A 26,704-nucleotide genomic window follows, 5' to 3' on the forward strand; every position below is an offset into this window, starting at 1 on the left:
CGTCGACGACAACGGCAGCAGCCGCGGCTCCATGAGCGGAGCGACGCCGGAAGTGAACCGGTCGCCGTACCGGAAACTCAACTCGATCAAGAGATCGGATAGATATAGGCCAAGTCCCGAGTTTGCAGCCACTTCTGCGATCGCAAAGCCGCCGCCGCCTCAGAACCCGATTCGCCGTCGCCGATGACATCTTGAGTTCTTCCGATCCACCGCCATGAGTTTCATCTTTGGAAAACGGAAAACACCCGCAGGTTCGCATACTTGATCGAATTTCTGGTTTCGTTGTCTCTACTATCATAAGAATTACTTTTCCTATAGTTTCTATTCGTTGAAATTTAGATGATTTGTGAAGCTGTTCATGGAAATATTGCAATTTTTTTTTTTGTTCGATGTTTTTGGCAAGGTTGATCGAAGGTATATTTTATTGTTGCTCGCCATGACTGGTAATGCCGACAGTCTGAGAGATTGTTAAGAGTATAAGCTTGTTGTTTTCCTATACCAGTTGCTTGGCTTGCGCTCATCTTTGCTTTGTTATTGTTTATAATATTTCTTTTTGTACCGATGTCATTAATTGTGCTTCCTACTTGCAATCTTGAGAGCTATCAATTTCCTCGCTTTACGGCTTTGCCGGTTTTGTTTGTTTGTGCATGAAAATCTATAAACCACTCGTAAAACTTGGTAGCCCAATGCTTAAATAATATTGTGTCCCCTAAATATGACATTCAAACTATTTATCGCATTTGTGTTTATTAGGTTTGCTATGATTGGAGTAAGGGCGCAGAAAATCACAATCCGGCCACAGCAAAGAACTACATTTACCTCCATGTTCCACAGGTATTTAAAAAAAAAAAATTAAAAAAACCTTTGAGATGCTTGAACAGTTTTCTTAATGAAGACCTAAAGAAGTTGAAATGTTAAAACTTTTATGCACTTGATTGCAGGAATCTGAGATCAAAAGCAAGCCACAAATCTCAACTGGTGGAAGAAAGTGAAGCCGGTCCTGATGCTCTTGATCAGACATGCTATTGTATAAGCTAGTTTTGTATATAGGACATGATTGCGGCTATGCCATCTGAGTAGATGTTTAGGTAGGAAGGTTTCTCTGGTCTTGTTTTGAATTTTCATCACCCTTCAGATTGTTTGCTACATACTAGATTGGAATCTTGAATAGTTTAGCTGTATGTAATTGGTGAGCACTGGTCCTTTGATTTGTAAAGGAATCTTGGCAAATGACATGTGATTGAAAGTTACATGATCAGTTACTTACTGACTTTGACAGTTACATGGTTAGTTACTTGCTGACTTTGACAGTTACATGGTCTGTTACTTCACTGGCTAGTGACTTGATCAGTGACGTGTATAACAAGGACATAGCCAATGACATGCAATGTGATTTGGCTAGTAACTTGGTCAGTGACGTGTGTATAACAATGATTATGTGACATGCAATATAACTTGGCCAGTGACTTAGCAAATGACATGTGATTGACAGTTACATGATCAGTTACTTACTGACTTTGACAGTTACATGGTCAGTTACTTCACTGGCTAGTGACTTGATCAGTGACGTGTATAACAAGGACATAGCCAATGACGTGCAATGTGATTTGGCTAGTAACTTGGTCAGTGACGTGTGTATAACAATGACTGTGACATGCAATATAACCTGGCCAGTGACTTGGCAAATGACATGTGATTGACAGTTACATGATCAGTTACTTACTGACTTTTACAGTCACTGGTCAACTCACTGTTACACACGTCACTAACCAAGTCACTGGCCATGTCACAGGCCAATGAAGTCATTAGCCAGCCCAAGTCCTTAATTAGTGAGGTCACTAAGCAAGTCAATGTTAACCTCAAGTCACTGGTTATGTTACTGGGCAAGTCACTGATCATGTAACTGAAGTCACTGTCAATCACATGTCACTTACCAAGTCCTGGCAAAGTCACTTTTGCCACTGTTATATCCATGTCATTGTTTAATAGTGTAATTGATCTTTATAGAAGGTTTCTCAATTTACGGCAGTGAAGTAAATGAATGCAAGTTGCTATCAATTTATTCAAGTATAAACAAGAACAACCTTTTTTTACAACTCAAAATGGAACCAAACTTCATTCATTGGATACCTAAACTGTTACAGAGAGATGTCAAAGGGAAAGGAAGGTGACATTCTACTCCTTCGAACTAATCATTAGAATAATATAATGACTATCTTCTTTTGTTTTTTCTTCCTAAGAAACCATGTTAGCTACACAGGTCCTGCAGCTATCAATAGACCAGCCAGTCTAACAACTCTACCATCTGAACCTGCCAAAGAGACGCTCATGCCACCTGACCTGCTCTTTGTTCCTTCATTCTCAGTTGGCATATATGATCCAGACAATGAAAGTATCTCAAATCGGCCCTGTAAATAACATTTCAAGTAAATCATGTTAACCTAGTCAAAAACTTGAAAGTTAAAATCGGGTTGAGACAAAAATACAGAAGTCATATATAAAAACAGTGAGATGCAATAATGTACTATCTTCTACTTGCCAGAGTTGATCCATTTTTCACAGTAATGTTGATATCTCCTATTTACTAATACAAGAACATTTAAACAGAAAAACAATACTATATGCACAACAGTAAATACAAGAGTAGAAATGAGAATACTTTGCAACTAAGAAGTTACATGATGCAGTAACTTCATATGTTAAAAATTACACAAACACTCGCAAAGGACGGAAGGCCGTACCTCGTATGTTAAAAGTACCTCCAGAAGTACTGGGCTGTCGAAGTGTGACATTTGATATGGTACCATTTGCAGAAAGTATGCAAATAGCATGAGATCCTTGTTGAGAGAATGTCATAATCTTCATCGTGACATCCTGCATAGAACAAAAGACACATCAGAAATCAAGTATAGCATAGATCAAATCACTAAATATTTAACGCATGCTTAAGATATCTTGAGATATGGGACCTGAATCAACTTTCAAAAGCTTTTTTCTCTTTTTCTTTTTGCTCGTTATTAAAACTGATTTCCCATAGAATCCATACTTTAAGATGATAACTTACATTATCCATTGGGTATTGTCTTGGTGATTTATACAGAAGAAACCCATACTTGATTTACAATGGAAGTATACCATTAGGCCTCCAGAAAGCTGGGTGTACTAATAAATTTGTATTCATAAACACTTCAATCTCAAACAAACAAGCAAGTTCTCAAAAAGAAAGAGTAGATTATCATCCAAAAACCGGGAACAATTCAAACTATTAATACAGACACAGACATGGAAATCCTCAACTAGTAAAACACTAGGCTAACAAGTTAATAACCAAGCAACTTAGTACCACTGGGAATCAATTCATTATATTTGTATTCCAACCAATTCTAGCCAATGCAAGAAAACAACATCAACCGGAAAACTAAACAAATAATCAGTTCAATGGACACTAGTTTGACAGTAAAGAATCCTTATACAACTAGAGAAATAACGCAACAAGTACAGAACCCCTCATTCCAAAATCCAGATTGATATCTAATTACAAACTTCACGGACAACAAAACAAAGTAAGATTACCATCATTTCTATTCTCATACCACAAAACTAAGCATTTCAAGCTATTTTTCTAGAACTTAATTCCTCAGGACAAAAACCAAAACAACGGTCCGGAGGTCACAAAATCCTCACCAATATATCCAAGCAGAATACCTACTAATATATTCGAGGCAGCCATACATACACTTCCATTACAGTCTATAATTCATATTCATTCAATCACTAAAACATATATAAACGAAAGAAAATGACCAAGAGATCCACACCTTGACACATATATAGAAATTGAAGGCTTACCAATTCCAGAAGCTCCGCCGGTGACGAGAGCTGAGAGACCTGGTTTCAGCTCCATTTCGTCGGAAATTGAAGAGCTAAGGTGATGATGACGATGACGAATTAACAATTTAATTATGATAGATAAAAAAAAAAAACTATAATTTCATCAGAAAAGGGAAGTAGAAACTATAGTAGTGTTCACAAAGCAAAAATAAAACTCCTACAGCATCTTCCATAACATTAAGAAACTAATTGATCAACTATAAGCTATGTACTACTAGTGCAGAAATTAAGGAGAAGGAATGACATTGAAATAACAAGGAAACCCAACGATAGAAAGAGATGTGAACAGTTACCCAGTAGTAATTTGAATCCTACCTTCTTACTTCAGAGAACCTACCAATCAGAACAAATACAATGGTCCCGCTGGCCTTTTGGAAAGCTTTATCAACAAGCTCACTTTAACTATTAGCAGAGCAAGAACAGATCAAAACTAACATAACCTATTCCTATCACAAATCAACCCATCGAAACATGAACTACAACAACAATTTCCTCAAGCATCCAAAGCCTGCAACACATCAAATGTTGCACCACAGCTTGAATACACAAAAAATTATAAACTTGAGACCTAATTTCCCCTCTAAGTTTTTGGCACTAATTTATAATGTGCCATGAATATCAACTGCAGCGCCTCAGAATTATCGGGATCATTACAGTACACAACCCTAGAGTACCCCCTATCCCCAATCTTGGCATGAACATCTTCGAAAGAAGACAGAATACACGAAAACGAGTACAATTTACTGAATTGTATCATTCTCCTTCGCCCTCTTGGCATTTTCACACACCTCAAGCTCTTGAATCCAATCCCTAAACCAAATTCCCCTCAATTTCCCACCAACATTGCTCCTTAACTTTCCACAAAATTCACCAACCAAACAAAAAAGTCACACCTACTTCTTCAAATCACAGAAAATTCCAACCATCCACGCATTCAATATGAACTACAACACAAAAATCAGTACCGAATCTACAACAACATAGCCACAATATGAACTCAAAAACTCACAACCTCAAATTCAAGCGAGGCTAATCAAATCGGAGAGAGATTGAGAGCATAGTATAAGAGCTAAAGCAAAGCCTGAGGTGTGGAATATACGAAAACCCTAGCTGCGAGAAGTACCTTACTTTGATTTCGGGGTTTGCAGAGATCTCTTCTTGCCACCTGAGCTGCTAAAAATGTTGACTGAGAGAGAGAGAAGAGAGAGAGAGTGTGTGAGAGAGAGAGAGAGAGTGTGTGAGATAGAGACCTCTGTATGAATAGGAGAACAAAATTCGCGATGAGGAAGAAGAAGTTGTAGGTACAGATAGAGTCTCAAGCACCGAATCTCGGAAACAGCTCCCGTCGTCTTCATGATTGTCGTCGCCTTCCAGTTCGTCTCTAGGTCGCTTTCTAGTCGGAGATGGAGGTCCAGTGGTCACCGGCGACTCGGCTCCAGCCGGAGAAAGATCGGTGCAAAAACACATCAACTTCGGAGACGGCGAGGGGTTCGATGCAGAGGCGGAGAGCAGTGGAGGGGAGTAGCGTAGGGAGGATTGTCTCGATCTGGTTTTGATATTGAAACACAAATTGGGTATATTAAATACTAAGGGTAAAATGGAAAACGAAAATATCACAAACTGACTTTTTTTAACATTACTTCATTATTAATAAGGACTAAATTAATATTACTAACAATTCATGATGGACATTTTTATCAAGTGGGAAACTATGTGACTTTTTTATCATTTCACACTCTAATGTGACTTTTTCCATCATTTCCCTTAAAAAATAATATAAATTCAAAACTAGCTAAAATAGATAGCATTGATGCAGACATAATTTTAAAGTGGCTAGCTAAAATAACTTTTTAGCTACTTTAGATAAAATTTGACTTAAAAATGACTAGTATTACTAAATAATAGTAGACTTCATTGCCATTTTTTTGAGTTGCCCAAAAGCATCTTCATGTGCAAGACACTCATGATTCTGAAGCTGAGATCAAACTTCACTGCCAATAATATTCCTGCATCAGGGTGTTTCCCAAATCTCAAGTTTCTCCATGTTACAGTTGATCATTATATTTGTACGACCATGGTTAAGTTCTTCTCTAGCTGCCCGGTACTTGAAGATTTGACTATAGACGGTCATCTTACATGGAGTGTTTCTGTTTTAGAAATTGCTGCCCCTGCACTGAAGACACTAAGCATATGTTGTAATATTTTGTATGTTGTAAAAAATAAAAAAAAAATCAGTTAACGGGTTTTTAACAGGTTTCAACGGATAACCCGCAAACCCGTCGGGTTTAGCCCGCGAAACCTGTTAACTTAACGGATTTTTACCGGATCGACCCGTTAAAAACGCGGTCCGTTAAGAACCCGCACCGTACCCGCACTATATCTAGCATGATCTTTATCTGGTTTTACGTCTATATGACTATATCCTGTTGATATATTTTGGCTGTTCCTATGATTAATGAAATTTTGTTATTTAATAAACACAATGAAATGAAGGAATGTATTATTAAAATATGTTAAATATCCTTCATAAAAATATTTTGTTACTTTTAACTTAGCAGCCAAGCAGGTACATAACTACATACTTTCTGGTTTTTGTTGCACCACTAATTTTTTTTCACCTTCACTTTTGCTTCGTTTGTTATTCCCTGTTGTCTCCCAGCTGTTGTGCTTCGTTTTATCCCAAACCAGGTAGAACACGAGCTCGGCTTTGGTCTTCTGCCAGGTCGAATTACAGAAAAATTTGTGTAAGACCCTTCTTCACTAAGCTCTTGCTTACCTCATTCGGAAACTCCTTTAATCTGTGGGTGAGCCCAAATTTACTTCAATCAAGCTTTGTGTGCTGCACTCTGAATTGATTGTCTTGATGTTCTTCCTCTGTGTTCACAAGCCCACTACGAAAGCATTTTGCTTTTGTCAATTTCTGGGATGGGCTTAATCTCATTTGTTTAATATAGAGCCACCACCAAATGATCTAGGTGAGGGAAGAGAACAAGGCTTAATTAAACTTTAGCACCCGGGCAATTTTGGTTCCAATAGATGCTTTGATAATACTGTGCTCCAACAAAGGTGTGCCATTGCACACTTGATTGTCAAAGATCAAAACTTTTATGATTGAATTAGAATGCCACCGTCAACACTTTCTCCTTTGATCTTTCTATGTCTGGCACCTCTTCACAGCTTTTAACCTTGTTGTCTTTTGTTGGCCACGCTTTGATACCAAGCACATATTAATGATTAAGTTTCCTTCAATCTACGAAACTAGCACCGCATTCACTTTTTCTTTGTGCTTTGTCAACTCCTAAAGGATTTTAATTTTGATGAACCCTTTTGTGCAGGTATAAGGCAAGGACAGTAGCTGCAGTCAAAGTTCCACAGTTTCAATTTGAGAGTGAGCCTCTGGTTATGGTCTTTCTTGTGGGATTGTGTACAAGGTTTATGTTTGGTTCCGGCAACTTTCTTTTGTAGGATGGTCATGTTGTAACAAGGTAACCAGAAGTAACCATACTAACCAGTAATCAAAGTAACCATAGTATTTGCTCTACTGCGACTTGCCTGCTTTGTAATTTTATTTATTTGTTTATTTATTTTATTTATTTTTTATTCAAACATTTACATGTACAGCTCAAATACTGAAGCTTAAAGCATTTCAAATGGAAGCTGATGTGATTCACTCTGGTAAGCTACATATATCTTTAATAACTGAACTCTTATTTTATTATGTAGTATGTTGATTGATCTGTTTATCTCTTACTCGTATCTTCTAATTTTGCTGTCACTACTAGCTGGGCGTGATGTTACCAAGGAAGTAATCCAAGAGGTGATCTGCAAAGTTGCAAGGCAGGCAGCGGACTTGCTTTCTGTATTATTTATCCCCTTCGAAATCTTCTATGGATATTAAGGGTATTTGCTTTCACTGCATTAGTGGTCATCTGCAGTTTGTGATCATATTTTCCAGTTTAACTTGCTATTATGAATTTATTTTAGAAGTTCGCAATGAGATTGAAAGCACACCTCTTGCAGGGATTGGAGTGGTCAACCCTCAAAGTTTTAATGACCGACTCCCTAAGACAGCTACATACTCTTTAGTAACTGGTATATGATTCATTCCCCTTCTATGACATTAAAGGGCATATGCTTTCAATTTTTACTTCATCTGGATGTGTAATATTTCATTTTTGATTATTTCATTCATTCCGGGCTCCTATTTTCAATTATCTTGGAATAAGCAGAAATATGCCAAGAGCATGGGCCTAGTGGACAGCTTATGGTAATACAACTCATTTTGTAACATGATGAGCCTAATGTATAAGAGCTTCTTACGTACTTTGCAAATTAAAAATTATGGAACTTTGTTTGTCTACCTAATTAGATACTTTCAGGTTATGTAGCCTAGGGAATAGGGATGCATAGCTTCTATCATAAACATGTGTCTTTTTTCATGGCTTCAGGCTGAGTCCTTGCAGAATACTTTTGTCTCTTTCCGCAGAATTGATATAATAATCAATGCAGTTACTGCAGGCTCAAAGATCCCATGCTTCCTCTGATGCTGGAACCCAGCTCCCCCTATCCAGTGGAGATATCTTTACTCTGTTGGCTTTATTTCTTCAAAATTTGGGTAAGTACAAAGCAGTGTAATAATAAGAACTAGGAAATTCAATGATAACTTAGTACCTTTACCAACATCTAATTCATTCAACCATTCACTTGAAATACTCGAAGTTCAAAAAGGAGGTTGTGTGAATAGTAAAATTATGCAAGTCTGTAGTGGGTTTAGTGTCTCTATTGTTTAAAGCTATTAACAAAATTAAGTTGCTTGTATGAGATGAGATTGATAACTAAATGCAATAAATGATAATATTTGGTTATGGAAATGCAGAAAGGATTGCAAGCAAACTCCTATGTGGGGGGACTAGGGAGGTCGGGTCTTTTAAGTTCGATAATTCGAGACCACAGACAAGATGATCCCCGACCCTCAGGTACTGTTTGTTTTATACTGAATAAAATTTCCAGTACCCCTTGGGTAGTTTGGAACTGACTGTCTTCATTTAGTACCTCTTATAGACTATAATTCCTCACAGTACCTCCTGCTGTACCGCTCACATTTAATCTAAAAGCATTTACAATGGCATTGGGATTTTCAAGCTGATGGGTGGGATATATGCTTTGGTAAGCTGCAAAGATCTTATGATAACTTGAAGTTTCTTGGTTTGTAATTGTGGCATGAATTGGAGTGGAAGTACATTTTGCAAGTTAAATTTGAAATTGCAAGCGACTTATTTTCAGAAGATGTATTCTAGTCTATTTCTTCATATTTATATATATATATATATATATATATATATTCCTCTACAAAAACAGCCCTTATTATATTATATTTAGATTCTTAACATTCAAGTACTCTATGCATAGCTAGACAGTGAGGGAAAAAAATAGATATTTAGAGTTACACATTTAGGATTTTGCAATTGCAAATATTGGTAGGTTTAACTGTACATGTTCGATCAATCTGTGTCTTGATATTGCATATATCCATGTCAAACTGAAGTCATTTGCAGTTTTCTATCGCAATCCAATTAATTTCAGATGAATTCATCATAAGATCATTCAACCATAGTCCAGCTAGAGAAATCGAACCATTTGCAGAACAACATTTTATGTCAGAGGATTATCTAACAATGAGAATGCATCGTCAAGAAAACTCTGCACCCATTGTCGGATTGATGATGTTTTACCAAAGCTGGGTACTTTCTTTTCACTTATCTCAAGTACATTCTCATCAATTGACCTTTGTAATCTTTGAGGGGCTTGATTATTCACTTGCTAGTTTGGCCACATTATACTTTGGCATAGGAGACTATTACCTTAATGACTTAATCTTTTTGGGGTATGAAAGAGAAGTTAAGAGTGGACGTGACCTCGAGTTCCATTCCATGGAAACATTGGAAATGACTCTGAGTGGCTTGTAAACATCGAACTGGTAAATTTTGACTTTTGTAAAACTTAGATTAGCAGTTAGTTGAAAGCTTCATAATATATTGCTTTCAACTTTCTTGGTTTGTCTAATATACTAAGGTCATTGCCTAGTAAAGCAGTTGAGTCATCTTTTCGAGTGGTTGGACTTGATCAAATGTATTTTAGGAAGCTATGGGAGGTTGTGACCATGAGCTGTAACGTGAGGAAGTTCCCCACCAAATTGTCTCTTTGGTTGTACCTAGGTTGTGCTTTTGTCGGTTAAACTGATTCAACTTATGTCTTCATCGGATATACGGCTATATCACTCTCTTTGTTTTTCCTCCTTTTGTAGGATGGTTGTGGTGTATTTCAGGTGGTTAATTGGTGGTGGAATTGATACTAACATCATTCATCATGTGGATTGTGATAATTCTTGTGGCTTGCATCGAAGACTGTTCTGTTATGCCATCTAGAAAGTAAGAACTAATGGTCTCATTTTTGTATTAATGTTAAATCTGTCAGAGTTAATAGTTAACATGAAGAGTCTGTTGCATAGTTTATTGGTTGAACCTATTGCTGTGTTGGCAGTGTCGCTGATATTTTCGTTGTTTACATGGACAGTAAATTTGCCATGTCAGCACTTACCAATTGAGTGAGTGTTCAATGGTATTAGACAGCCGGTTTATGTTAACTTTCAAGTTTCAAGTACTCTATGCATGGTTTATGGGTAAATTAGACATTGTCTACCTGCGAGGAGCGAATATCGCCTAATCTCTTATTCTTAAAAAAAAAAATAAAAAAATAAAAAAAAATAATAATAATAAAAAAGGTACTCTATGCATAGTTAGACAGTGAAGAAAATATATAAACACACACACACTGAGATACACATTTCAGTTTTTGCAGTTGCAAATGTTGGTAGTTTAAATTGTGTTCTACCATTATGTGTCTTCATCTGTATATGCCTATCCTTGTCAAAGTGTTTTAAGTCATTGCATCTTGCTGTCGCAGTCCAATCAATTTCAGGTTCTGTCATGAAAAGTCCATGAAGAGAAATCGAACCTTCTGCAAAACAGCACTCTTATGTCAGAGGATTATCGAGAAATGATAATGCTCCATCAAGAAAACTCTAGCAGACATTGAACATCTGCAAAATAGCACTCTATGTCAGAGGATTATCTAGCAATGATAATGCACCCTCTTACCAAAACTAGGTACTCTTCACCTATCTCATGTAGTTTCTCATCAGTGGTTCTTTGTAATTTAGAGGGATGTGTTTATTCACTTGCTAGTTTGGTCAAATATAATTTTACTAGACAGATATATGATCCCTGCTGGCATAAACTACTCTAATTTTAATTGCTTAATCTTTTGGAGGTATGGCAGAGAATTTAAGAGTGGGTGTGACCCTGAATTCCATTCCATGGAAACACTCTGGTGATGATTCTAAATGGCAACATTGAACAGGTAACTTTGGACATAACGAAAACAATGTAGATTAGCAGTTAGTGGAATGCACCATAATATATTGCTTTTAACTTTCTTCATTTGTTGAATGGTGAAGCAGTCGTGGCATCTCTTTAATTGTCTGCACTTAAATTTATTTCAGGAAGCTATGGAAGGTTGTGACCATGAGCTATCATGTGAGCAAGTTTGACACCAGTTTTTTTTTTTTTTTTTTTTGGGGTTGTACCTAGCTAGGTTGTGCTTTTGTTGGTTCAACGTCTGTCTTCATTGTTTATATAGATGTCACTGGTTTTTTTTATTTTTTGGAGGAATGTTACAATGCACTTGAGGTGATTAGTTGGTTGTGAAATTGGTACTGCCATCTAGCTAGAGTCTATCTTATTTATTCTAGCTAGAACATTACTTCCATTTCTATTGGCAGTCAAAATTACTTGATATATAAAGTGTTTCTAGTTTCTTGGTTGCAACTAATACAGTGTCATTGATGTTTCTGTTGTTTTAGATGGACAGAAAAATTGCAGTGCCAACACTTGCTGTTGAACCAATTGAGTGCAAATGCAGTGGTCCTCACAGACACTTGAAAGTGTTCTGTCGATGGTCTTCACAGCACCTACAACAATTTTTGGTTTTCCTTTTTGAACAATTTGTCCTTAATTTTTGTTTGCTCGAAAAACTTCAAAAAGGGAGTATGTTTAGAACTTAACATTGAATGACCATCATGTTTGCTATTCAAGATGCTGAGTTTCTTTTTAAAAATCTCTAGAGAAAACCCTAGAGGCCGCCGTTTTGTATACTAGTGCCTGTCCGGCTGCGCCTCGGCGCCGGCGACGGCCTCTGGCCTAGCCGGCGGCTGTTAGGTGAGGCCGGACGGGTGTTCTCTCCAGGGTTGTATCTCGGCTTCGAAGGATTGGATCGGAAGTTGTCTGGTTTCGTCCCTATTGGCCGAAGGAACTGGCTGCGTTGTGGAAGTGGGAAGGGATCGGAGACGGAAAGGGGGTTTGCTGGGGTCGGAGCGGCGTCTGTTGGTGGACGTTCGTCGGTCGGCAGACGTCGATGGTCGGAACGACGGTCGATTGAGGGCTGGTTTGGACGATCGATTCGGATCCTGTTGCAGACTTTCCAGATGCCGGTGTATGTTGGGCGGATTGGGACGCTCGACGGTGTTCGCCGATGGTTGGACGACTACGGAGGCGCGACGGTGGCCCGACTTCGGTGGTGGGGTGGCGGTTTGTGTGGTGGGGCGACACAGCTGATGCTTTGGGCCTGGCGGATTGGATGCATGGCCGGTTCGGTCCTTTGGGCTTGGATGCAGCTGGTAGGCCCGATCTGGGCTGGAGATGGGGCTTGGGCTCACTTTGTGGACCCAAACCAATTTGTTATATTGTTTAGTTTTAGTCTTTTTACAATAAGGTTCCGCTTGCAGGGACAGTCTAGACACTTTTGTGCATTTAGTTTTTGCATTTGGTCTGGTCTTGTCGACTTAATTCTCAGTGGATCTAGGTGTACACCAATTGAGGTCTCTAGGCAGCTAGGTTTATTGGTTATTGAGTTAGGTTGGGAGGGCCGGATCTCTCTAGCGCGCCTCTGGCGTAGTACCAATGGGGGATCTCCGCTATGTCTACGTATTGATTGTACAATGAGTGGGTCTATGTTTCTATGTACTGTTGTGGGTACTACCACTATCTTCTTGTCTGTTAATGGCAGCGGAAGGGTATGTAATGGCCTATTTTGGCTTTCGATGAATGTATTTTCACCTACTGGCTCCATTCTCAAAAAAAAAAAAAAAAAAAAAAAAAAAAAAAAACTTGATCAACTACAGAGAAGCAACTAATGTTGGCCAGTGCCGGGCTACAAATTAGACAGAGTTGTTTGCCAAAAAAAAAAATAAATAAATAAAAAAATTAGACAGAGTTGCTACACGATGTTGGTCTCTGTAGTTGATTGTGGCTTGCTTTTTGTCTCTATGGAATCTCCATTATTAATCATGCGCTTAGGTCTTCGTCAAGCTTTATTGCATATTCTTTACTCAAGTGGATCTGAACAGAGAGACATGAATCATTGATCTGTGATTTGAAAAATTATGTGTGCAAATATCTTCAATCACGACAAATTCCCTTTAATTTCTTTTTAGTCATGTAGGAACCCCGAAGGCGACTTGGCGCGCATCAGCAGTCGGCCACATGCAACACATGAATCATTGTTGCTTTTCTGTTTCTCACATTTCTCTTTTTCCTTGCAATCACTTTCCAACTCATGCCCCCCAAAAAAAAGCATTAAAGATAGACTAAAGACTAAGAATAGGTAAACACAGTCATTAGTGTAGTTGTCGTGGGTCAGACCAGAAAAAAAAAATAAAGCTGTGGCTAGAAAGAAATTGAAGGGAATATAAAGCTGGTTCAGGGGAGTAGCATATATCGCCACACCAGAAAACCTTCTTACTTGAAGCAAGTCCATTTTCTCATTTCTCTTTTTCTTTCCTCTGACGATCAATTTCCGAACACCACAATGGCTGAAGCACTTGTGTCCTTCCTTGTAGAGCAGTTGGGTTCCTTCATCTTCCAACATGTGGAACAAAATGTGAAACTTGTTGTGAATGTCAAAAAAGAAGTAGTCAACCTTACCCTCAACCTCAAAACTATTCAAGCTGTGCTGGCAGATGCAGAGAGGAGGCAAGTCAAGGAGGACAGCGTGAGACGCTGGCTCAACAATCTGAAAGAAGTGTCGTACGAGGTAGACGATGTGGTGGACGAGTGGAGCACTGAAATCCTGAAACAACAAATCGAGAACCAAGGTGACAATGCTATTGTACCTAACAAGAAGGTATGTTTCTCTATACCCTTCCGTTGTCTTGGTACTGGCCAAGTCACTCAGATAATTTCTCGTCGTGACATTGCTGTGAGGATAAAAGAGTTGAATGAGAAGTTAGCTTTGATTCATGAACAGCAAAAATTTTATAAGTTCCTTCAAAATGAAATAGAATTTGAGCAACCTGAACGATTGAAAAGTTTCTCAATTGTCGATAAATCTGGGACATTTGGTAGAGACTACGAAATGAATAAACTAGTAAGCGAGTTAGTGAGTGAGAATAGTGAAGAAAAGAAGACGCCTCTTGTCAAATCTATTGTAGGTATGGGGGGGATAGGCAAAACAACTCTTGCCCAACTAGCCTATAATGATGAAAAAGTAAATGCTTGTTTTCAGACAAGAATATGGGTTTGTGTCTCAGAACCCTTTGTACAAATTGCGGTTGCCAAAGCCATCCTTGAGGGTCTTAAGGTAACTGCCCCAAATTCAAATGAGTTGGAAACTTTTGTTCAACTTATATCTGACTCGATTAAGGGCAAGAAGTTCCTTCTTGTCCTAGATGATGTCTGGGACTCAGACCATAGAAAGTGGGAGCCCTTCTTGACAACATTAGGGTGTGGTGGCTCAGGGAGTAGAATTTTGGTTACAACGCGAATAACGCAAGTTGCTAGTACACTGGGAGCAACTAGTGACCACACAATCCATTTGAAGGAGTTGGGTGAAGAAACTTGTCGGTCATTATTCTATCACATTGCATTTTTTGATGGTGAAAGAAAAGAGTCTAAAAAGTTTGAAGATATTGGGAATGAAATCGTGAAAAAGTGCAAAGGCTTGCCTCTTGCTGCTAAGACGTTGGGTAGTCTAATGCGGTGTAAGAAAACACTGCAACAATGGGTAGAGGTTTTGAATAGTAAGATATGGGAATTACAAGAGTTTGAGCAGCAAGTTTTCCAACCGTTATTACTAAGTTACTATGATTTGAAACCATTGTCCAAACGTTGTCTTTTGTATTGTGCTACATTTCCTAAAGATCATGTGATTGTTAAGGATAAGTTGATTGAGTTGTGGATGTCACAAGATTATCTTGAAGTCAAAGGTGGAAACAAAGAAAAGACAACAGTAGGTCAATGGTGTTTTGAGAACTTAGTAACGCGGTCTTTCTTTCAAGATATTGCGGAAGATTCTAAAGGGAATATTAGAAGTTGTAAAATGCACGACATCGTGCATGACTTTGTGCAATATCTGACCAAGGATGAATGCTTTAGTATGGTGGTTAAGGGTGCTAATGAGAGAATGGAGTTACCGGGTGATGAGGTCCGTCATTTGTCTTTAATGTTTGCACCCAAGGATCCATTTCCTGTTTCTTCTCTTAATTGTAAGAGTTTGCGCACTCTCACAGCTTTTGAATCAAAACTTAATAGCATTGGGGTTGAGTTGATTTCGCAATCAAAAAGCCTTAGGACTTTGAACTTGAGTGAAAACTCAATTGTAGAAGTTCCAAAGGAGATTGGTGGATTGATACATTTGAGATATCTGGACTTGTCTCAAAACCGTGAACTGAAGGAATTGCCTGACAGTTTAGGTGATTTATACAATCTGCAAACCTTGCGACTTGTCAAGTGTGAACAACTTGTCAAATTTCCCGATGAAGAGGCAATGAGAAAGCTAACCAAGTTAAAGCATCTTTATGTCGTGAAGTCCTGTTGTCTAAAATCAAAAGGGATAGGGAGGTTAACCGGTCTGCAAAAGCTAGATGTGTTTCATCTAAATGGTTTTGGGGGTAAGGACAAAGAAGGGACGTTGAAGTTGCAAGATTTGAAAAACTTGAACCAACTTGAAGGGAGTCTTTCCATTGCACACTTGGAGTCTGTGGAAGATGCGAGTGAGGGTGTAAAGGCATGTTTGAGTGACAAACATCTCCTTCATCATCTGCATCTAGATTTCTTATGTGCCCATGGATGTATTAAGTACAGGAGAGAAGAAGGGACGGGCCAAAATGATAGAGAAATACTGAATGGGCTGCAACCACATGGAGATTTGGAATCATTGAGCATCTGGAACTGCCAGCTGGCTACTTCTCCGTGTCCCAATTGGATCTTGTCTTTACATAATCTGACGAGTCTTGAGCTTAGTAAATTCGGTAATTGTGAGCTGCTTTCGGGTCCATTTGGGAGATTGCCGTCGCTTGAATCACTTGTATTTGTGAGGATGGCGAAAGTGAAAAAGGTGGGAATTGAAGAAAGAGAATTACAATCATCCTCCTCCTCGTCTTCTCTTATTTTATTCCCCAAATTGAAAAGCCTCCGGTTCGTTGAGATGCCTAATTGGGAAGAGTGGGAAGGAGTGGGAGGGGATTTTCAGAATAATATTACCATAATGCCCTCCCTATCTCGCTTGGTACTTAACGGGTGCTACAAACTTGGTACGCTGCCCGACTTCCTGCGCAAGACACCACTACAGACTCTGGAAGTCTTCAATTCTCGAATTCTCGAAGATAGAGTCGGGGACAAAACAAGTGAGGAGTGGGCCAAGATTTCTCACGTCCCAGACATTCGAAGATAATAAGCTGTGGCGATTTCAGGCGGCGAGTTGTTGAGTGGTCTTGTCTTCTAGTAAGATTTCAATTCAATGTTTCCATTAACTTTATATATATATGAATCGTATCGTATGGTTTTTTCTCAAGGGATATCCAATAATATAATCATAATCACCTATTTTTTTATTTGATTTATGATTTTTTTATTTGTTTCATCAATCCCATATATTACGAATTAGTCGTCAACCCAGTCTTCTGAATCGTGTTTTGAAGAATACAAGTTGGTTGTTGTAATTTGGTTACACAGAAACTGCGGCTAATCCCTTGAGGTTTGGATTTGATTGGTGCATTTCAAAGTTTCAGAATCTGCTCGACTATTTGGACCGTATAATGAGCAATTGATTCAGAGTCATTAAATAAGGGGATCGTTTGTTTACTTGCATATACTAGTTGTTGCATTTTGGTATCCAATTTTTTTTTTTTTTTTTTGAGAATTTGGTATGCAATTTCCGATTCATTGAAATTGGAAAACATGAAATTGTTCTGTTGGAGTGAGAGGGTAGTAATTTTATTTAATTTGCGTAACGGAGTTGCACTAAATGTAATACTTGGAAAGCTTAATTATTTTCGATATATATTACATGAACAATAGAGATGAATATTTCAAGAACCCAGCACATATAAGGGGAAAGCAATGTTTATAATGTAGTTGTTATGAAATTCATTGGTATGTGTTTTTCCCCCTTTTACACCAAACACTCATTTGAAATCATCAAACCCAGTTGGCGACTCAGATTTATCTTGCATGCTTCTACTTGGACATACTTGCATTTTATGCTTAGTAAAATTTTTCTCACGGGTTAGTGCTAATGAGAAATGAGTTGGTATAATACATTAGCAAAAGAATTATTGCAGTCTGCTAAAAGCTACTGAATTTTGTGTATAACTTATATAAACATATCTGCAAATATATGTTTTCGTAGTTTGTCCTTGATTCTCTTCTATTAATTCAGGCAGGCGACAAATCAAGCTGTAGGCTATGAGCTTTCCTTTCTTCCATACAAATAGTAGTTGTTATACTCTACAAACACTGCCGGACTTCCTGGGCGTTACACTTGACATGAGGTCACTTGAGCTTCTACCTCCTTTAGGGACATTGCCATTCCTTGAAGCGTTGGAAATAAAGGTCAATGATAATGACATTGCCATACCAACTGGCCCTGACTAATGAGGAATTTAGAAATCTTTCTTACATCCCAAACATCCAAATTGATAATGACCTCTGACTATTGAGTGAGGAGCCAGCTTCCACCAATCTCATCCACTCTTATATTCAGGTAATTAAGCTCTTATTCATTAATCCTATGTATATTGATCTAGTGTAGTGCAATGTTGCTCTTGTACTTTAACTTTCTATTGCTACTTGCCAGGCATCTATGGACTTACTAAAGACTTAATCATACATTAACTAGCAGTAATGGTCATCTGCAATTCGGTGATTTTTTTTGCATTGAGATTGAAAGCACAACTCTTTGCAGGGATTATGAGGGTCAAGCCTCCGAGTTGTAATGGCTGGATTCCCTAAGACCAAATGCCCCCATCCTCAGGTACTCCTTAATGTAATGCCTCAAGGTTGTAATGGCTTTCAATTTTTTACTTCAGCTGGTGCAATTTTTCATTTACAATTATGTCAAACAGTTGGGCCTCTTTTTCCAAATCTCTTGGAACAAGCAGAGATTTTACCAAGAGAATAGCCCTAGTGTATAGCTCATTGTTGTACAACTCTTATTGTAACATGATGAGCTTAATGCAGAGGAGCTTCTTATGTACTTTTCAAATTACAAAATATGGAACTATATTTGTCTAGCTGGTTAGTTACTAAATGTTAGGGACGCATATCTGCTTATGGAACTGACCATCTTCAATTAGACTGTTCTGTTATCCCATCTCACTAAAAGTAGAATGAATGGTCTCATTTTTGTAATAATGTCAAATCTGTCAGAGTCCATCCTGATAAATCCAGCTAGAACAATACTTCCATTTCTTTTGGCAAACAAAATTACTTGATATTTAACAGGAAGAGTCTGTTGCATAGCTTCTTGGTTGCACGGTTGCACCTATTAGACTGTCACTGATGTTTGTGTTGTTCTACATTGCAGTGTCAGCACTTGCTACTAAACCTGTTGAATGCGACTGCAGTGTCGCAGACATTTGAAAGCAGTTCTTTCTGTGGTTTATTTCTCTGTCCTTGCCGGGTCCTCTTCCGCCCTTCTATCCCCCAAGTTCACTTGGTAAGTCTTGACCGAACTTGTAGAACTTTTGACTTCTTTAATTGGAGACGAGAAATTTGCACGTCAATATGCTGCCAGGGAACTGACCTGCAAGAACTTTGGTTTTCCGTTTCATTCTGAACAGTTTTTGCTCAATGTTCTTTTTCTCAAGAAACTAATTTCTACCAAGAAAATAGAGCTCAAGAGAAGACTGTTGGAACCCTCGTCCATTAATTAAAAATGCAGAGTAATGCATGATTATGCTAACTGGGGCAACTGAAACACGCCTGCTAGCCATATTCTATTGTAGATTTATATATATTTCATTGGGTGCATGCATCACTCTTGATGACACAGGTTATCTGTTGGGACAAGTTAATGAATTAGATCTTTTTAAGTACTTTTCAAATTACAAAATATGGAACTTTATTTGTCTAGCTAATTAGTTACTTTCAGTTTATATATTCTAGGGATGCATATCTTCTATCATCAACATGTGGTTTTTTTTTTTTTTTCATAGCTTCAGGTTGAGTCCTTGATCTTTCCCCAATATCTAGCACGGTTGAAGATCTAATGCTTCTTCTGATGCTGGAACCCAGCTCCCTATCCAGTGGAGATGTCTGTACTCTGTAGCTGTATTTCTTCAATATTTGGGTAAGTACAGGGCAGTGTGATTCTAAGAATAGGAAATTGAATGATATAGTTCCTTTTCCAACATCTAATTTATTCATCCATTCACTTGAAATTCAGAAAGGAGGTTCTATGAATGGTAAAATTATGCAAGTATGTAGTGGTTAAGTTTCTCTTTTGTTTAAAGCTATTGACAAATTAAGTTGATTGCTTGAGATGAGATTGATAGTTAAATGCTAGAAAATGATAATATTTGGTTATGGATCAAAATGCAGAAAGGCTTGCAAGCAAACTCTTATGTGGAGGGAATAGGGAGGTCAGGTCTTTTTAGTTCTGATGATTGGAGTCCACTACAAGATGATCCCCAACCGTCAGTATTCTTTGTGCTATATTGAATAAAATTTCCAGTCCACCTTTGGGTAGTTTGGAACTGACTGTCTTCATTTAATACAGCTTATAGACTACAGAGGAATTCTTCACACTATCTCGTACTGTACTGCTTAGATTTAATCTAAAAGCGTTTACATTGGCATTGGGATTTTCAAGCTGATGACTGGATATATGCTTTGGTAAGCTGCACAGATCATAACATTAGTTTTTTGGTTAGTAATTATGGCAAGAATTGGTGTGGAAGTACATTTTGCGAGTTAAATTTGAAATTGCAAGTGATTTATCTTCTGAAGATGTATTCAGGTCTATTTCTTCATACATATTCCTCTATATAAACAACAGCTTATTATATTATATTAAGATTGTTGACTTTCGAATACTCTATGCATTGTTAGACAGTGAGGAAACAAAAAACAGATAGTTAGAGATAAACATTTAAGATTTTGCAATTGCAAATATTAGTATATTCTTATCCATGTCAAACTGAAGTCATTTGCATTTTTCTATTACAATCCAATCAATTTCAAGGGATGTCATCATAAGATCATTCAACTGTAGTCCAGCTAGAGAAATTGAACCATCTGCAAAACAGCATTTTATGTCAGAGGTTTATCTAACAATGAGAATGCACCATCAAGAAAACTCTGCACACATTGATGGATTGATGAGGTTCTTACTAAAGCAAGGCATTTTGCTTCACGTATCTCAGGTAGATTCTCATTATTTGACCTTTGTAAACTTTTGGAGGGGCTTGATTATTCGATTGCTTGCTAGTTTGCGCAATTATAACTTTGGCACATACATTATTATCTTAATGACTTAATCTTTTCGAGGTATAAAGAGAAGTTAATTAAGAGTGGATGTGTCCCTGAATTCCATTCCATGGAAACACTGGGGATGACCCTAAATGGCTTGTAAACATTGAACAGGTAAACTCCTGACATATGTAAAACTTGAAGATTAGCAGTTAGTTCAAAGCTCCATATATATTGCTTTTAACTTTCTGGGTCCGTTGAATGTACTAAGGTCGTTGCCTAGTAAAGCAGACGAGGCATATCTTCTAGTGTCTGGACTTAAATCAAATGTATTTCAGGAAGCTATGGGAGTTTGTGATCATGAGCCATCACGCGAGGAAGTTCGACACCAGATTGTTTCGTTGGTTATATATTTGTACCTAGGTTGTGCTTTTGTCAGTTAAACTGGTTCAACTTGCCTTCATCATGTATACTTGTACGGCTATATCACTCTCCTTTTCTCCTTTTGTAGGAAGGAAAATATTTAAGGTGACTAAATAGTGGTGAAATTGATACTTACATCATTCATCATCAGGATTGTGATGATATTGTTCGTGGCTAGTACCCAAGACTGTTCTGTTATGCCATCTAGAAAGTAAGAACAAATGGTCTCAGTTTTGTGATGATGTTAAATCTGTCAGAGTCCATCCTAATAAATTCAGCTAGAACATTATTTCCATTTCTTTTGACAGTCGAACTACTTAATGGTTAAAGCTTCTTGGTTCCACTAATTGTTGTGTCGCTGATGTTCTATTGTTTTACATGGACAGTAAATTTTCTGCACCAGCACTTTCCACTGAACTGAGTGAATGTGCAATGATCTTCAGAGACATTTGAAAGCTGTTCTTTCTGTGATTCATCTTGCTGTCCCTACCGGATCCTCCTCTGCTCTTCTATCCCCAAAGTTCACTTGGTGATGGTAAGTCTTGACCACGTGTAAAACTTTTATCTTGTTTAATAGGAGATGAAAATTTTGCAAGTCTACAGGCTACCAAGAAAAAAAAATGCTTTGAAAATTAACTTGCCTATAATAATTTTTGGTTTTCTTTCGAAAAACAATTTGTTCTCAATTTTCTTTGCTCAAGAAACTTTTGAAAGGGAATATGTTAACATTGAACAAATATCCTGCTTTTCTATGCAAGACACCGAGTTGATTTTTGAAATCTGTCCTTTGTAGTGGTGCTGAAAACCTGTACAGCAATTGCACAATACATGAGCAGAGGTGAAACTAAAATTGGAAAGCAAAGCTACGTCTTCGTTTGGGAATTCTTTTTATGCCTATCTCACTCTAGTATGGTGGTAAACCTCAAACTGCAGAAAACCAAAGTTGCTCTGCCAGACTCCTTTATGAGTAAACTGATCTCTTCTCTTGAGGCTTCTGTTGTGTTCCTAGAGAGGAAATTATGAACCCAGCTATCACTCAATTAGTCATAAAATTAGACAGTTGCTGGCTACGTCTCATCTCATAGCTGTAGTTTGCTGTGGAATTAATCAAAGCAGAAGATTTCTGCGTTGGTTCAGCCTGTGAACCATTAATCATTTGCTTAGGTCATCAAATGCTTTGTAAATAGATGATTTTGTGATGTGGATGAAGAGCATCCTGATTGATTTGCTCGACCACCCACCGGTCCAGGCTGATTATTTCTGTTGTACATCTTATGAATAACTTAATAAAGTTTGAGGTATTTCATGAAAAAATGAAAAGAAGGCTTTTTCTTTACTTATTGATCCAAGTTGTACTGGAAATGTTGCATCATATATACTTTATTTTCCTCTAATATTGTTGGGTTTGAATTTGCAACATCAAACTGGTAACTTTTGACTTTTGTTAAACTTAGATTAGCAGTTAGTTTAAAGTTCCATAATATATTGCTTTTAACTTTCTACTGAAGTTGCTTGGTTTACATATCTTCTGAATAACCTGATAAAGTTTGAGGTATTTCAGGAAAAAATGAAAACAATGGTTTTTCACTTTTTCTTGACTTATTGATCCAAATTGTACTGGAAAAAAAATGTTACATCATATATAATGAAACAAACAACCGGGATATTCTTCCAACCTTGTAGTCCTATGGAGATCTGGAAGATGAGAGCGTCATCTGTCCACCTTTCACCTTTGGTTATATTGGGTTCGGTGTTCAAACAGCTTATGCAGGTGCAAATATAACCTTTTTCTTTGCTTCTAGCAACCTCCAATTTTAGATGTGCATGGAGTAATTCACATTATCGGCGGAGCTAGTATGGCTGCAGAGTACGCGCAGCTGCACACCCTCGCTGTAGTTTGTGTCATTACTTTACATGTCTATCATGTTTTAACAGTTTACTCCTTCAGTTTTGTTTTTTCTTTAATTCTACTTTTGCAACAAGGAGCTCTACTGCTCTGTTTTCTTTCTTGTTGGTTTTCTAATTATTTCTCGGTATCAAATTCATTTTGATACCTTTCTCTTCTCTCTCTGGTTTCTATTGGTGCTTCATCTGGTCTAATTAACATAATACGTTTCTCTACAAAAATGCTAATTTTATTTTGTTTCTGCTTCTGCTTTCATTTTCCTATCAACATTGTGTCATTGGGATTTTGCTTGGTTTGAGCTGTTTAGCTCAAAAATTTGGGAACTTCACGAGTATTATGTATGACTAATGAAAAAAAAAAAAAAAATTAGGATTTCGCACCCCTTGGTATGAAATCCTAACTCCGCCACTGGACCCTGTTTATGCACATTGTGACATTGATATCTATGAGGCCTGGATCGTTGTATATTTATTGAAAAGTACACTAGTGGCTTTATTCTATCATTTTGAAGTTCCCTGAGCTCTGCATGTCATACAGAAAAATACTGGAAGCATTAGTTTCTTTATTCTGCTGTCAAGGATGCTGCTGCTTACAGCTCCTCTCCCCAAGTTCATTTGGTGCGGGTAAGTCTTGTCAGATCAAATCTGTAGGCGCTTTTAAATTGAAGTTAACAATTTTTATATATGAACACTACCTAGAAAAGATGGCTCAGGATAAGCCTGTTGGTAATGAGTTCATCATCTATCCATTAATTAAAATGATAGAAAAAAAAAAGTTGAAAATATAGATTGGCTGTGCTAACTGGGGAAACTGAAACGCGCCTGAGCTTAATAAATTATCACTGGCCGGCTGCCAACCATATTCATCGGATTTATATATACTTCAACGGGTGCATTATTCTTGATGATACAAATTATCTGTTAGGTTAAGTGCATTGTTTTTTGTTGGTCAGCTATATTATTAAACAAATTATGGAGTTAGGTAGTTGAAGCCTTAAAGGTATATATCAAGCCAGATGTGCATTATGGCAAAATACACCAGGCAAATACCCCACTTGAAGGGCCTAAGATAATCAAGTCACTATATAAAGTGGTACAGCAAAGACCATAGTGTGCCCCATTCTGCATTTCATACTTCAATTCTCCCTTTTCTCTGCTCACTCTAATTCTGTTATCAAATTTGTTTGCATTAAGAACATGGCTGAAGCTCTGTATAGTTGACATTCCCCTGCAGCGTTTGGGTTCCATCACCCTTGATAATGTTGAAAGAGAGCTGAGACCGGTCATAGGTGTTGACACAGAAGCTGCAAACATCACCCGCAATCTTGAAGCTGTTCAAGCTGTGCTGGAGGATGCTGAGAGCAGACAGCTGAAGGAGGACATTGTGAGGCTTTGGCTGAATGATCTTACACAACTTTGCTATGAGATGGAAGATGTGTTGGATGAGAACACTGAAGTTCAAAAAGCCGAATGGAGAAACAAGAAAATGGAGGTGAAGATGGCATTGTTGCCAAGAAGAAGGTATGTTTCTCAATTCCTTCCTCTTGCTTCTCTTTTGGCCAAGTCAATCAAGTAGTTCATCGCCGTATGGATATTGCTGTCAGGATAAAAGAACTAAATGAAGTGTTCATTTTAATTGCTAGTCAAAAACAAAACTATAGCTTTCAAAACCCGAAAAGAGACTTGGAACAACTTGAACCAAAACTTTCTTCCCCTGTTGATATAGTATTTGGTCGAGAATACGAAAAGAATATTTTACTACATAAGTTGTTGACTGCAAATTGTCATGAACTTAGGGGTCCCCTTATGATCCCCATGATAGGGATGCGAGGAATTGGAAAGACAACTCTTTCCAAACTAGTCTATAATGATGAAAAGGTCAAGGCTCATTTTGACAAGAGAGTATGGGTCTCTGTCTCAGACCCTCTTGATGAGATCAAAGTTGCCAAAGCCATCATTGAAGGTCTTGGTAGTAGTACCCCAAATTCAACTGAGTTGCAAACTCTTCTATAATGCATACATCAATCGTTTGAGGAAAAGAAATTCCTCCTTGTTTTAGGTGATGTGTGGAATCCAAATCTTAGTGGGTGGAAACAATTAAGCAGATCTTTATTTAACGGGGATATAGGCAGTATAATATTGGTGACATCACAAAATGAGGAGGTTGCCATCATGATGGGAGCAGTCGCTCCCATGATCCATTTGAAGGACTTTAAGTGAAGAAAATTGTCGGTCATTGTTCTATCACATTGCATTCACTGATAGGGAAAGAAACGAGTCTGGAATGTTTGAAGTTGTTGCTAATTATATTGTCAAATTATGCAAACGTTTCCCACTTGCTGCAAAGACTCTAGGTAGCCTAATGCGCAATAAGAAAACATCACTTCTTTTTCTCTCTTTTTTTATAGGAAGGTTATTTTGTATTTGGCAAAGTTCTTGAAGAGATTGCTTGTGGCTTGTTGCCCTTTTCCCAGGACATCACTATTCTGGCATCATAAGTATGAAGCATTGTGTCTATGTTTTGGTGATCCAATTTTTTATCTCACATATATCAGTAGCCACCCTAAATCCTGAGATAGTTAGCATAAAAACTTTTGGTTGCACATAAACTCAAACTTGATAAATCTTGTTACAGTGTCACTGATGTTTTTGCTGTTTTACTTGGAAAGCATTTTGCTGCATTTGGTTACTTATCAGTGAACCAATGGATTACGAGTGAAAAGGGTCTTCACAAACATTTCACAAGCTGTTCTTCCTTTGGTTTACTTTGCTATCGGTGCTGGATCTTCTATCACTCTTATAGCCCCTCAAGTTCATTTGGCAATTAATGGTAAGTCTTGACTATAGAAGTGAATTGTATAATTGGAAATGAGCAATTTCTATGTCTACACAGTACCAACAAAAATGTGCTTTGGAACTAGACTGTCCTGCAATAATATGTTTTTGGTTTCTGAACAATTATCCTCAGTTTTACACTTATACTCCAGAAAATTTTTAAAGGGAATATGTTGACATGTATCTGCTCTCCTGCTTTACTATGCAAGGCACATCATTCTCTTTTTTCTTTTCCATTTCCATGGTGAAGGTGCGGCAAAGCGGGCAAACGCCCCTATGTCAATTACAGCAGACAAAAGATCAGCTGATCAGGAGGGAGACTAAAAGAGGAAAGCAAAGCCTGTAACATCTGCATATTCCTTAAAAAGTTCTCTGTGGTATGCCTCCGGCAATGCTTCTGAGACGGCGGTGAATCTGAACTGGGGAGACGAAGTTTGTCAATGTCGGGCGAGCCCTCTGTGTGATTTAGTGTTCTCTCGAGGCTTCTATTTTGAGAGAACTCTATGTCCAGCCATCACTAAGATAGAGTACGTTGCTGCCTGTGTCTTGTGTTATTCCTGTGGATTTTTTTTTTTTTTTGAAATAGAAGTTGATTTCATTAGATCAACAGTCAATAGGCTAGAGTCTACCATAACTTACATAAGCAAAACTCGGCAAGAAAATCCGAACTAAACTATCTAAGCTAGAGCAGATCATTAAAATATCTGGAACGCTCACATTTAAGCGAGCCTATACAAGAATGAAAAAAACCTCGCCTCCTACAGAAAAGAAATCATTCAACTAGTCCCCACTTGCCAATCACGCAATTGTGGTACAAGCAAGATACTAGAAACGTCATAGAAGAC

At 37.8% G+C, this 26,704-nt stretch overlaps 2 protein-coding genes and 3 long non-coding RNA genes across 20 annotated transcripts; 4 read left to right on the forward strand and 1 right to left on the reverse strand.

The window, feature by feature from the left end:
- Window positions 1-2,130: 2,130 nt before the first annotated feature.
- On the reverse strand, window positions 2,131-3,978 carry LOC133737717 (uncharacterized). Its single transcript, XR_009859881.1, has 3 exons — window positions 3,850-3,978; window positions 2,742-2,874; window positions 2,131-2,408 (listed from the first exon to the last, which is right to left on the reverse strand). It is a non-coding gene; the product is annotated as an uncharacterized LOC133737717 (long non-coding RNA).
- A 2,513-nt stretch (window positions 3,979-6,491) lies between these two features.
- Window positions 6,492-12,043, forward strand: LOC133724942 (uncharacterized). 2 transcript variants are annotated; one of them, XR_009854117.1, is made up of 13 exons: window positions 6,492-6,866; window positions 7,227-7,376; window positions 7,513-7,566; window positions 7,674-7,791; window positions 7,912-7,983; window positions 8,401-8,506; window positions 8,768-9,057; window positions 9,447-9,868; window positions 9,981-10,106; window positions 10,196-10,319; window positions 10,855-11,057; window positions 11,230-11,310; window positions 11,453-12,043. It is a non-coding gene; the product is annotated as an uncharacterized LOC133724942 (long non-coding RNA). The 2 variants fall into 2 exon arrangements; XR_009854118.1 differs by lacking the exons at window positions 9,447-9,868; window positions 9,981-10,106.
- A 1,570-nt stretch (window positions 12,044-13,613) lies between these two features.
- Window positions 13,614-16,492, forward strand: LOC133728306 (putative disease resistance protein RGA3). Its single transcript, XM_062155710.1, has 2 exons — window positions 13,614-16,341; window positions 16,448-16,492. Exons 1-2 carry the CDS (start codon window positions 13,816-13,818, stop codon window positions 16,490-16,492), a joined length of 2,571 nt encoding a protein of 856 aa, XP_062011694.1. The 5' UTR covers window positions 13,614-13,815.
- A 98-nt stretch (window positions 16,493-16,590) lies between these two features.
- Window positions 16,591-22,461, forward strand: LOC133724943 (uncharacterized). 13 transcript variants are annotated; one of them, XR_009854128.1, is made up of 13 exons: window positions 16,591-16,727; window positions 17,665-17,988; window positions 18,190-18,258; window positions 18,811-18,942; window positions 19,442-19,575; window positions 19,827-19,921; window positions 20,005-20,120; window positions 20,470-20,650; window positions 20,775-20,870; window positions 20,968-21,119; window positions 21,208-21,330; window positions 21,506-21,654; window positions 21,913-22,461. It is a non-coding gene; the product is annotated as an uncharacterized LOC133724943 (long non-coding RNA). The 13 variants fall into 13 exon arrangements; XR_009854123.1 differs by having other exon boundaries at window positions 21,035-21,119; XR_009854127.1 differs by having other exon boundaries at window positions 20,783-20,870.
- Window positions 22,462-23,386: 925 nt separating this feature from the next.
- On the forward strand, window positions 23,387-26,381 carry LOC133737722 (putative disease resistance protein RGA3). 3 transcript variants are annotated; one of them, XR_009859882.1, is made up of 3 exons: window positions 23,387-23,648; window positions 24,259-24,545; window positions 25,694-25,866. XR_009859882.1 is itself a non-coding variant. In XM_062165230.1 (3 exons), exons 1-3 carry the CDS (start codon window positions 23,552-23,554, stop codon window positions 26,165-26,167), a joined length of 459 nt encoding a protein of 152 aa, XP_062021214.1. In that variant the 5' UTR covers window positions 23,387-23,551; the 3' UTR covers window positions 26,168-26,381. The 3 variants fall into 3 exon arrangements, 2 of the variants coding, with proteins under 2 accessions (XP_062021214.1, XP_062021218.1); XM_062165230.1 differs by lacking the exon at window positions 25,694-25,866 and adding an exon at window positions 26,110-26,381 and having other exon boundaries at window positions 24,242-24,545; XM_062165234.1 differs by having other exon boundaries at window positions 24,242-24,545.
- Window positions 26,382-26,704: the final 323 nt, after the last annotated feature.

The sequence above is a fragment of the Rosa rugosa genome, chromosome 1 (genome assembly GCF_958449725.1).
Source record: "Rosa rugosa chromosome 1, drRosRugo1.1, whole genome shotgun sequence".
Taxonomy (NCBI): Eukaryota; Viridiplantae; Streptophyta; class Magnoliopsida; order Rosales; family Rosaceae; genus Rosa; species Rosa rugosa.

What these genes read in the sequence shown, in the direction of transcription:
- LOC133737722 (XM_062165230.1), top strand. Translation starts at nt 23,552, where the DNA reads ATGTCATACAGAAAAATACTGGAAGCATTAGTTTCTTTATTCTGCTGT. An exon ending in CCCAAGTTCATTTGGTGCGG is followed by an intron (nt 23,649 to 24,241) that starts GTAAGTCTTGTC and finishes AGCTCTGTATAG; the next exon opens with TTGACATTCCCCTGCAGCGT. An exon ending in GCATTGTTGCCAAGAAGAAG is followed by an intron (nt 24,546 to 26,109) that starts GTATGTTTCTCA and finishes TCCATGGTGAAG; the next exon opens with GTGCGGCAAAGCGGGCAAAC.
- LOC133728306 (XM_062155710.1), top strand. Translation starts at nt 13,816, where the DNA reads ATGGCTGAAGCACTTGTGTCCTTCCTTGTAGAGCAGTTGGGTTCCTTC. An exon ending in GGATGGCGAAAGTGAAAAAG is followed by an intron (nt 16,342 to 16,447) that starts GTGGGAATTGAA and finishes CTAATTGGGAAG; the next exon opens with AGTGGGAAGGAGTGGGAGGG.